This window comes from Paramisgurnus dabryanus, chromosome 2, assembly GCF_030506205.2.
Source record: "Paramisgurnus dabryanus chromosome 2, PD_genome_1.1, whole genome shotgun sequence".
NCBI lineage: Eukaryota > Metazoa > Chordata > Actinopteri > Cypriniformes > Cobitidae > Paramisgurnus > Paramisgurnus dabryanus.
Window position 1 is genome coordinate 59,356,541 of NC_133338.1, and position 12,289 is coordinate 59,368,829.

The 12,289-nt window shown below is 41.5% G+C and overlaps 1 protein-coding gene across 1 annotated transcript; it reads left to right on the forward strand.

The window, feature by feature from the left end:
- Window positions 1-624: 624 nt before the first annotated feature.
- LOC141281583 (zinc finger MYM-type protein 1-like) lies at window positions 625-7,803 on the forward strand. Its single transcript, XM_073813467.1, has 5 exons — window positions 625-659; window positions 893-968; window positions 1,466-1,489; window positions 1,578-1,670; window positions 6,088-7,803. Exons 1-5 carry the CDS (start codon window positions 625-627, stop codon window positions 7,801-7,803), a joined length of 1,944 nt encoding a protein of 647 aa, XP_073669568.1.
- The last annotated feature ends 4,486 nt before the right edge of the window (window positions 7,804-12,289 follow it).

Here is a 12,289-nt window from a genome sequence, read left to right on the forward strand (position 1 = left end):
CCATGTTTTTGCCATTTGTGGATAATGGCTACCACTGTGGTTCGTTGGAGTCCCATAGCTGTAGAAATGGCTTTTTAACTAGTGATGTTCCATTTGAAGCAAGGCTTCAGAGCTTGTGTCAAGCAAAAGTGGGCGTGCCAGATAAAGCCTAGTTTCGAAGCTTGTGTTGTTAATGTAGAAATCACGTGACCAATGACAAACAAAGCTTCACACACATGTTGTCTAAGCTTTATTTGTACACATAATATTAATATTCATCTGAATTTCATCAGCTCCTTGATTCATTGGAGGAGCTTTTTCCAGAAGCAACTGCTACATGTTTTATTATCCAAAAGATGGCGCTGTTTTCGACACCCTCGTTGAGGCTTCGAATCATGGTTCGAAACAGTAAGGGAAGTATCGGTGCTTCATTCAAAGCTTCATTTTCCCATCACTATGTCACAAGCCAGGGGCTGGCTGCTAGTGGTTAAGCCACGCCCCTTCTCAATTCCCACCTCGAGGAGGTCCCCAAAACCAACCCAATGACCAAACAACAACGAGGAACAGGTAAGTATAAAAAATATTCTTTATTTGTTTAAATATTTAAAAGGTACTGGGAATTGGGGAAAGGGGAATTAAAAACTAATGTCCGGATCTGCCCTCCAAGGGGCCACGAGCAAGTGAGTGACAGGGGGGTGGGGGTTGCGTCGGGGAACGGGCTCCCGCCTCTGGTTCCCTCTGCCCGTGGCGCGCTCCTCTTCCTTCCTGGAGGCAGAATAGATCAAAATCAGTGTTGGTATAGACTTTTTCTTATCCGTGTACCTGTAGCTAGCTCGAGGCGATTCACCGCCTATCTCACACAGCTCCTTGCTTGTCGACTCCCTCTCCTTCCCTGTTCTCTCTTTCTCCACAGACTACAGCCGGGACACGAGGACACGGTGGATCGACCTCAAAGGGTTCTCTCACCTCTTCACCGACTGCGGCTTTTGGTAAGTATGGGTTTCCTTCCTTGCCCGTTCCTTTAACACTCACACGGGTTCTCTCTACTCCTCCACAGATGACTGCTGGGACACAAAGGCACTGTGAATCGGTTTCCAATGGTTTCTCTCACCTCGTCGCTGACTACAGCTCCTGGTACGATGGGCTTTCCTGAACGGCTTGATATCTCAGCGGTCACGCTGACTCTCTCTCTCTCCACAGAGGACTGCTGGGACATAAAGGCACAATGAATCGGTTTCCAATGGTTCTCTCACCTCTGCGCTGACTACAGCTTTGGGTAGGTATGGCTCTCTTCACAGTTCGGTATCTCAGCGTTCACGCTGACTCTCTCTCTCTCTCTCCACAGATGACTGCTGGGACACAAAGGCACAATGAATCGGTTTCCAATGGTTCTCTCACCTCTGCGCTGACTACAGCTTTGGGTAGGTATGGCTCTCTTCACAGTTCGGTATCTCAGCGTTCACGCTGGCTCTCTCTCTCTCCACAGATGTCTGCTGACTACCGCTTCGAGGTAGGTATGGCTCTCTGCACAGCTCTCGCAACACACTCCTCTTCCCTGTTGATTTGGCAGTTTTAACAGGTCATATATTACTTAACAGGGTGGCGGACTTACGATAGCTGGCTACGCGATGCGTCAGCTGGACAGTGGTTTCCTATGTGACGCCGGGGGCCAAACCCCTCTCGGCGAGCTCGTTGGTCTACAGAGGGGCGAGAACGTCACGCCGGCACACCGGGTCGAGCGCTGCCCTTTCCTCGAGACCCGTTGGTCAATCGAAAACTGGACCGGGGCGCCCTTTCGTCGAGACCTCGGGGCGGCGGATCTCCTTCGCCTCAAGCTCTGTGATGATAAAAGGACACAGGTAAGGTAGCAATATTATAGGTAATACTCACACACCGTCAATAGCACAGTTCTTCACCGCCACTCCTAAACTCAAGTCCGCCGAGCGTTTGGCTGGGAAAATACTTCGAGACGCCACTCCGTGATTTTAAGACTGAAACACACTCACAGCATATTCATGTACAGGTCTTACTCTAGGACCGTTCTTCCTCTTCGTCGTCTCAGGAACGAGTGACTGGAGGTGGGGGTACGTCAGACAAGACAACAGCAATACCACGGCAATACACAGCATTACACAGCACCACTTCAAGTGAAAATTTCTACATCCAAGACTCACCCACCACGCTCAGTGCACACAATAGACGCCCGTCTTCCTTCACCTCACTCTGGACGAAGAATATGGAGATGGTTACTTGGCCTAGTGTTTATTTTCGTCACTGGAGCGGTTTCAGCACAAAGACCCTTTGGCTCACCCACCGCGCTGGTTCAGGGGTAGGGCCACCCACTCTCTTTCGAAAACACTCAAAGAGATATACAGGTCAAATACATGCACAACACTTCCATAAGGAGACTCCGTTACTCACAACTGCTGTACTTTCTTCGTCCCACGTTCCCCAAGATTGATCTCACACTGCTAGGACTCCAGATGCATAGACAGGGTGGTTTTCAGCCACCAACACCACTTTTCCACAAACGTATACTCACAATGGTGCGTCTTTCCTTCCTTCGTTTCTTTCATCCAAGGTCAGTATTCGTTTAATTCTTCTACCTATAAGGTCTTCGGTATCTTCATCAATGTAAGTCTATAATCCAAACGAGAGAGAGAGCAAATACAGCAATCCAAAATAGCGTACCCGGTGAGCCCAACTCAACCCTACGATACACACCACCAACAGGAATAATAAGCACACCAACTGTGGTTTAAACTGCTCTAAAATACTCTCCTGAGTGTTGCCATCGTCCAATCACCCGGCGCTCCTCTTAATGACTCTCAGCTGTATGTAATTTGGCTGATTACAGCGTTCGCGACGCTACCGGATATCCGGTGTTTTCTCTTACCGGTCCGGGCGGAAACATCCGGGCGGAACCAAACTTTCCCAATTTTTGGTTCCGCCTAAAAGATCGTCACTCCTGTGACAACTATTTTCAACCTTTTCTAGACTGATAGATAGATGAACAGGGACTCAGGATAGAGAACAGGATAGAGAAAGCTGTGGGCATTCGTGGCACTGTTCTTCATTGGTTCTGCTCTTACCTTACAAATAGATGGTTAAATGCTTGCATAGGTCCGTACTCCTCTTCTGTTATACCGCTTAACTCTGGAGTTCCTCAAGGATCAATCCTTGGACCAGTTTTGTTTACTTTATATATGCTTCCACTTGCCTCTATTTTGCATTTTCATTTATATGCTGATGACACACAGCTCTGTTTCCCTTTAAAACATAATGACTGGAACAGCCTACAACTGCTTTTGGTGTGCCTGAAAGAACTCAAACTGTGGCTCTCTAACAATTTTAATTTAAATAAAACCAAAATAATCATATTCGGACCTACGGAAAACTGTGTTGTAGATGTTGACTGTGGGTCTCTTACTCCGCATGAAACTCTCTGCGCTAGAAACTTGGGTGTCCTTTTTGACCACAACCTTAAATTTGACAAACAGATTAATGCTGTGGTAAAATCCATCTTTTTTCACCTCTGTCAGCTTTCCAAAGTAAAATAATTTTTATCTTAAAGTGATTTTCAAACTCTGATCCATGCAGTTGTTACATCACGTCTAAACTACTGCAACTCTCTTTATTATGGTGTCTCCCAATCATCTATCCATCGACTACAATTGGTTCAAAATTCAGCGACCAGACATTTCACTAAGACACGCAAACATGAGTCCATTACTCCCATCTTATCAGCCTTACACTGGCTTCCCGTCAAATTTAGAGTTGATTTAAAAATTGTACTTTATGTTTATAAAATAATCTGGCCCCTGAGTACAGGGCCGGATTATCCAATGGGCATTATGGGCACATGCCCAGGGGCCCACGCGCAGTCAGGGCCCAAGCGACGGGGGAAAATAAAATGTAAAATCTAATTGTTAATTATTTAGATTAATTATTTAAGCGCAAATATCCCGCGCTGAATCGAGCGGACTGTGGGTGGCAGTCGTCTTCATAGTTTAAGTTCGGAATGAGTGAGAAAAGCAGCAGTGCACATCAGTTGATTAATCAGACAATCCATTACTTTTCTTCATTTATCCTGAATATGTGAATGTCCTGTAAATGACGCGAATCACTGCTGCTCTGACAGCCTGGTAAAGTAATCATTTGTATAAGAAATCATTTGTACTGTGTCTGTGTCGAACGGAGCCGTCCGCGCTTGTCCGTGGTTTGGAAGCTGCGCGGGAACGCGCGCGCGACAAAGACAGACGGGGAAAGTTTGTCGTATTTGCCCAGATTGCCCTTCCTCCTCTGCATCTGTGCGCAACAGTGAAACACACATCGCCAACAGACAGACAGGTAGGCAGGAGCTCTTCACACAGGTCGTATTCCAGCTGTGTTTTTCTTGACTTGTGGGGAAGTCAGTGGTGATCAAATGACTTAACTACCAGTACCTCAGTTTTACAGCTCATTATCCAAAAGACAATAAGTTGTCTTGCTAACATGACTCATAATACGTTTTCTAAAGTGTAGATAAGCTAGTAACAGGTTTTAGTTTAAAGTTCAATACTTTTTGAAACTTTGTTTCAGTTGCTTTATTTTTTATTTTGTCAATCTATCTGTATTTTTCCGCCACTTTTTTGCAGCATTTTTCCTGTGAAATTAACAATATAGCAGCAACCCTCATTTTTTAGTTTAGTGTATAGATGTGTTATTTTAACACCAAAAGAATTTAAAAAATGTACTACCACGTGCAAAATAAACAAACACATTATTAATGAAACTGTACCCTCTCCTTGGCGCAGCATTTATTCTAAATATATTTGAAACTAGTAGAACAGAAAACATGCACATTGTTGGCAGTATCATTTGCTGTCTTCTGTTCTTGTGATAAACACTTTGTGTGAACTGATTATTTTGTATTTTGTTGAAATCTGTTGAGTATGAAACAGTTGGGTGTGTGTGAAGGAATTAAAATAAGGAAGTCAATATATTTAATCTTTTGTTTAAAAAATAATTAGTCCTAAGAGAAATGCCCTTTTGTCACTTGAGCATCTGCCCCCTGTGCAGGACTCTGTGCAGGTCCCTGCCTGCAACAAAAATATCTACATGTATTGATATTGTCCTACAGGTAGTGATCACCGGCTGTAATGTGTCAGTGTAAATCCTGTAAAAGTAGAGGTGTTTCTAACAGGCGCGGAGCTGTGGGCGGGCTACTCTGTATAGTTAAATACTACTCTGTATAGTTAAATATGGATATTGCTTTATGTGGTGTATTTTATCTATAACATGTTATAAAACAGTAAAATTATAAGTAAGCCTGATAACTATTAAAAAGTTAAGTATGTTGGTCACGTGTTTTCATTGGTCAATCAACATCAACGTAGCAATATTACAATCTGGCGCGAACCACCGCTGCTACAGTTCGCTGTTATGTTATCTTGATTTTTCTTTAGTATGGCAAAACAAGTTACTATCACTAATTTTTTTTAAAAACCTCGTGTTGAGCACAATAATTGTTTGAATGACCAGTCTGCGGAATCGGATTGTAATGAAGCAACCGCTGGGCCTGAGAATGGAGCGGAGATTAACTCCGAGTCCGAACCAACGACCTCCACGGAAGCTAACCGGCAAGCAGAGCCTATGCACACTCCCTTGGCTAATCGACGATCATTGCTAAACTTAATTGCACCATCGGATCTGTCAGCTCTGGGGGAACCTGCTACCCAACCTCATCTACAGGCATTCCCGAGTACCGTAATTGATGGGAAATATCGAAGCTTCAACGCCAAGTGGTATGAAAGGTTTAACTGGATTGAATATAGCCAGTCGAAAGACTTGATTTTTTGTAAAGCCTGTAGACATTTTCCCGAACAGCACACTGAGGCGGCTTTTACTAAATAGGGTTTCAAAAATTGGAAACGTATCGGCCAGGTCTGTGAAAAGCATCAGGCTAGCAAGCTACATGCTTCTGCACTTGTAAAATTACTCTCCTACAAACAAAGTCACGCGCACCAAGGCAGCGGTACTGTTTTAAATCAGATGCACGGAGATTCCATTTCGTTCATTGAACGTAATCGACAGCATGTCAAAGTTGTGCTTGATGTTGTCATGCAGTGTGCCAAAATGGAGATACCCCTGCGAGGGCACCGGGAAACACAGGACGCATTAAACAAGGGGAATTTTTTGGAGCTTTTCGAGTTTATATCGAAGTATGATCCAGAAATTAAAAAAAACCTTGTTGAACTGCCACGAAATGCTACACTCATGTCACACCACATTCAGGACGAGCTGCTTCAGGCTGCGGCTTCACTTCTACTTAGGAAGATAAAAACGGAGATGCAAGAACAGCCCACATATTTTGCCATCTTAGCAGACGAGTTTAAAGATGTGTCGAAACGCGAGCTAGTTGCTGTCTGTGTTCGATTTATCCATAGTGGGACAATCAAAGAACGAGCGCTGGGCTTTGTCAAAACAGCTGACCTGTCTGCTCAAGGAATATCACAGAGGATCCTTGACATCCTAGAACCACTTGGTTTGGATACTTCTCTCTGTGTTGGGTTCTGTTTTGATGGGGCATCCGTCATGTCTGGGCACAGAGGAGGCGTTCAATCTATCTTGAAAGAGACATTTCCCAAAGCTGTGTATGTTCACTGTAATTCCCACAGACTGAATTTAGTGCTTTGTGCGGCTGCGGAATCATCTGGACACGTCAGTACTTTTTTCACTGTCATCAACCAGATACACAACTTCTTCACTGGGGCCCAGAGGCACGCTCGGTTTCTGGAGCTTCAGAAGGAAATGCATCCAGAACGCCCATGCAAGGAACTGGAAAGGTCATGTGAAACCAGGTGGAGCTCTAAATCAGGATCTGTTCATAAAGTCTTAGAAATGCTAGACGTGTTACTTGAGACTCTTGCTGAGTATTCGGAGACAAGCGGACAGACAAAACTAGATGCAGATAACCTATTACAACAAATGCAAACAAAAAAGTTCATTTTCATGCTTGTTGTGTTTTGCAAATTGTTTCAGTGCAGTGATTTTGCCACAAAGGGGCTGCAAAGTCCAGCAATCTGCGTGACAGACTGCATCTCCTTAATTGAAACATTGAAAGCCACCCTTGCCACTTTTCGAGATGATACAGATGGTGACTTTGACAAAGTGCTCAGATTGACGGAGGAGTTGATGGATAAATACGAGATAACGTGCCTGGATGTGGTAATGTCTCGTCAGCGAAAGATGCCTGCAAAGTTTAGTCAATCTATTGTCACCACAACATTGGGAAAAACATCCACTATCAAGAATAATGTTGATCTGAGGGCACTCTGGAACTGTATTCTGGATAACCAGATGGCTGAATTGAACAGCCGATTTAAAGAAGACACCTACGGAATAATGCGAGCTTCAGCTGCCCTCATTCCAGGATCCACCGCTTTTGGCACACAAGAACTGCTAAAATCTCCATGCAACTTGTATGGGATAACAATCTCCGATGTGGAATTTGCCTTTTTTACCCAATTCATCAAGAGCAAAGCTGACAAAGACAAAATGCCCTCACTAATTGAATTGTTGGATGCCTGCGCTGCTGATATTTTCCCCGGGATGAATTGTCTGTTAAGGGCCATCATCACACTACCAATGACGTCCTGCAGTGTTGAAAGACTTTTCTCCGCTAGGCACAGGATCAACACTCGCTTGAGAGCATCAATGGTGACTGAACGCTTGAACAATTTGACCCTGTTGTCTTTCGAAAGAGAACTGACAGAAACACTGGATTATGACGAGATCATAAGCATCTTTAACTCAAAACCCAGGCGACTTCGCCTTGTGTAGCAGAGTAAGGTAGGCAATGGTTTTCTTTACATGTAGGCAGTGGCCTGACAGCAGAATGAGACTATGAATAAGTACTTTGAGCCTCTAAGCTCAAACAATGTTGCTTTTTTAAGGAAGCTAAACATTCTGTTATGTACATGAGGGTTGACCTCAGCTCAGCCTCTTGTTCAGGACCTAAATATTCGTTCAGTTAACATTTTATTAATTTAAATGTTCACCGAATAGTGTGTTATGTTGTGGTTGTTTTTTTTTTGTTGTTTTGCTAGAGCTACGTGCTCTCTAATTGATATTCTCTATGCACACAATGTATCACAATGTTGCCTTTTTGTGAATTATATGTTCCTGGCTCGGTATAGCCATAGCCTATGTTATAGGCTTATGTATTTAGCTCAGTTTTGACAGCAGATGCAATAAATGTAAACTACAAAATAAGTAGGTTAATAAACTATTTTCTACCATTATAAAGCAGTTTGAATGTTGCGTTAATAGAAAGAAAACATCTGGTCCGATCACAGTGATGTTGTTTGGTATTCCAGCTCTTTAATTCAGCACTGCAAGTTACGCCACGTTTATTACTACCACTTTATACAATATAGCCTATTGCTTTTAAGCCACAAATAGCCTGTCACAAATTTCTATACTGTGTAATTTAGACATTAATTTAATAAAAATCATTAAAAGCACAAAGACGTAGGCCGCGGAAATATATAGTGAGTTTACTTCAATCCACACCCGACGTTCTTGGTTTGCTTCTTATTTATTAAATCGAGGCAATTGTTTGGTTAAACATTGAATAAAATTAAGATACAATTTATACAAAACGAAATTTACTTTAAAGAAAGTCTTTCTACAAAACTAACGTATTAATTATTCAAAATCATGTCGGACACACATGTCATATTGCGCCTCTTACTCATGTCGTTCTGTGTTCGCTTTTCATAACTAAAATAGATTTAAAAAAAGTTTAAATAAATAAAATGATAATATTATATTTTTAAAATATCCCACACCTGTCCTAATGCAATTTCAACTATTTCTGAAGTGATTATTTTATAAAGAACACCGCTTTTCACATAACACAGTGAAACAGCCCCTGCACGAGTGATTAATATTATATAAAATATATATTATAATTAATATATATTAAATATAACTTAACTAAAGGTATACCATTTCTAGGCCTGTTTCCCGAACCTTAGGAAATCAGCTTAAGATAGGCCTACATTCTTACGTGCAACCTTACCAGGTGCTGTCCGTGGCGATGGTGCTGAATTGGTTGTGTTAATTTGTATTTTCTGTCACTGTGTGCAGGCTCCTTTTTGTATATGACAGTGTAAACAACAGCCCAATAACCTTTTTATTAAAAAGGCCAAATTAATGTCACGTTGCATTATTTAAAGCAGTATCAAAAATGTCAAAAAGTTCGGGTGCGTGTGTGTATGCGCTTTAAATGAGTGTTCTCACCAATACGCTTGTGATTCGTTAAGTTTTCACAAATTTTATAGACTTGTTATCTTGTTTCTTATTCAAAAGTGATGTACAGCACATATATACAAAAAGGTACAGTGTAAGAACGACGTATCGTTAAGAAGATTTCGAGAAACCTAGCCGGATTCGGGACTACTTTGATTTTGGGACACCTATAGATTCAGGCCCGCCCCGACTTAATCCATGCCCACCCATCTGTCACGTTCTGCATCCGCCACTGGTTTCTAACAAAAAGAACCATATATATATATAGTTTGATTGTGTGCGTGGGGGGGCCTACAAGAAATTGTGCCCGGGTTCTTAATCCGGGCCTGCCTGAGTATATAACCAGATTACTTTCCCGTCAAGAAACTTAAGATCGTGTGATAAATGTCTACTTGTTGAACCGAGATTGGGCCTTTGCAGTTGTGGGACCCAAATTATGGAATAGCCTACCCTTAAATATTTATATCGCCGCATTCAAGTCATACTTGAAAACATATTTATTTTCTTAAAGGGACACTTCACCCATTTGCATTAAGTTTTGAATAGTTAGAACCCCAGTCATGTTTTTGAATGGTCATGCATCACTTCCTCAGTTGCCGCTGAGACAGGAGAAATACAGATTTCAGTGTTGCACTTCCTTCTTTCAATGATGTAAAAATCATAATTTTGCATCATTGAAAGAAGGAAGTCTAATATCTTTGTTGAGGGGGTGAGACTACAAACACCCCTTTTCTCTGTCAAATAGGCACCAAATTCGAAATTTATGTTACATTTAGACTACAAATATGACAAACTTTCAATAATGATTAATGTTTCTACGGGTGAAATGCTCCTTTAAAGGAATAGTCTACTCATTTTCAATATTAAACTATGTTAATACCTTAACTAAGAAGAGTTGATACACCTCTATCATCGGTGTGTGAGCACGTAAGCGCTGGAGCGCGCTGCGACACTTCGATAGCATTTAGCTTAGCCCCATTCATTCAATGGTACCACTCAGAGATAAAGTTAGAAGTGACCAAACACATCAACGTTTTTCCTATTTAAGACGAGTAGTTATACGAGCAAGTTTGGTGGTACAAAATAAAACGTAGCGCTTTTCTAAAAACGTAGCGCTTACGTGCACGCACACAGATGATAGAGGGATGTATGAACTCTTCTTAGTTAAGGTAATAACATATTTTAATATTGAAAATGAGTAGACTATTCCTTTAAGCTTTAAACACTTCCTGACTTTTATTTTTACTTTTAATGAACCATTGTCTTGTCAAGTTGTTTTTATGTTTGTTTCATGTTTTTATGATATGTTTTTATTTTGATTAATTGCTTTATTTTGATGTACAGCACTTTGAATATTTTAAATATGCTCTATAAATAAAGATTGATTGATTGATAGAGGTCCTATTTATGTAATGTCTTTATTGAGAACAGGTGTGGCAGTAATCAGGTCTGGGTGTGGCTCGAGAAACTAAACTCAGGTGTGATAAACCACACTTTTAGGTGTGTTCGACTTCATGCGGCGCTGCGCAGACCGATCGGCGGCTGACTTGAAGCAGTGCATTCCGGTTAGTATTTTTGTCCGACTTCAGCTGGCGCTGCAGGCACGTGACTGTGTCATATGGTTTTTAAGTACCGCGAGAGCGGTTCGAGATCAGCCGCCTGAGTTAGCCAGCGCAGTTCCCGAAGAGGAGCTGCACGGGCTGTAATGACGACACAGCTGTTTCAAGATTGGTCGGATTCACCACATGACAACAATCACGTGTGTTTCGTGTGTATTTTCACGCCCTCAGTTCCACAAATGCTCACAAATCTGTATTTTTATAACAGTTAAAGCTCTTTTCATGTAGTCGCGATGTTATATTGTGTCATCTTCATCAAAATAAAATGGATACAAAAACGTAGACCCCACTACATTGGTATTTAAATAATTTATGCTTCTGTTAAACTTTATTCTTGTAAAAACAGATGCTGTAAGCCTCTTCAGTTCCACTCATGCTCATACACAGACATTCAAAACAGTATAATTCACTTTTTATGTAGTTTACATCTTACAAATCATGTTGAATGCGATTAAGCAAGCAAACGGCACGTGATCAGCCATGCCTGACGTAAATGCAGCAAACTACGGGAACCACAGCGCGTCCGACTTCACGTCTCCGTTTTCAGCTCCTCCCCGCCTGCACGCGGCTAATCTCGCCGATCGGTTACATCCAGCCACAGCCGATGTCGAACACACCTATTAACTGGGGGGGCAAGCACTTTTTCACTCAAGGCCATGTGAGTTTGAGGATTTAGTTTTTCCTTATTAATAAAATGCTTCATTTAAATGAAGACTAATATTTACATTTGTTTGATGGTCTGAAACATTAAAGTGTGACAAATATGCAGAAACACAAGAAATCTGGAGGGGGCCAACACTTTTTCAAACCACTGTATATATTCAATACTATTTGTTCAAAAGTCATATGATATTTATTCATTGATTCATTTGTGAAGTATGGTTGGAAAATGCACATGCAGTATAAGAAGCATTTATACAAAAGGTTAAGCTCTATTGTAGACATAGACACAAGTCTCTTCAACCATGACTATATTAACAAAAACATTTCATGCTAACTTGCAAGAACATTGTACACACACACACACACACACACACACACACACACACACACACACACAGAGAGGGAGAAACTGATAAAGAGGTTTGTACTAACAAGGCTATTGACCAATCAGCATCCAGGAATGAAACTATTCAATAAAATGCATTCAGAGCAAACGTTGCTCATTTCTGACACCAGCATAATAGCATCGACCTGTTATTTACAGAAGAGTTCCTCATACTTCTGGGTGTGATAAGCCATCTGACAATTTACAGCATATCTTCTGCAATCTTCACATTATCAATAAATATTCATATTATTCACATTTGTATGTTATTGATGGTAAACTTTGATAAACAATAATTCGGTCATCAGGAAAAGGACAAAAAATGAAATAAAGTACATATCACAAT

Bases quoted from the DNA above. Each gene is read 5' to 3' on its own strand.
- LOC141281583 (XM_073813467.1), top strand. From the start codon at position 625: ATGTCCGGATCTGCCCTCCAAGGGGCCACGAGCAA. The intron at 660-892 runs GTGAGTGACAGG...CTTTCTCCACAG, and splicing joins CTCCAAGGGGCCACGAGCAA to ACTACAGCCGGGACACGAGG. The intron at 969-1,465 runs GTAAGTATGGGT...CTCTCTCCACAG, and splicing joins TTCACCGACTGCGGCTTTTG to ATGTCTGCTGACTACCGCTT.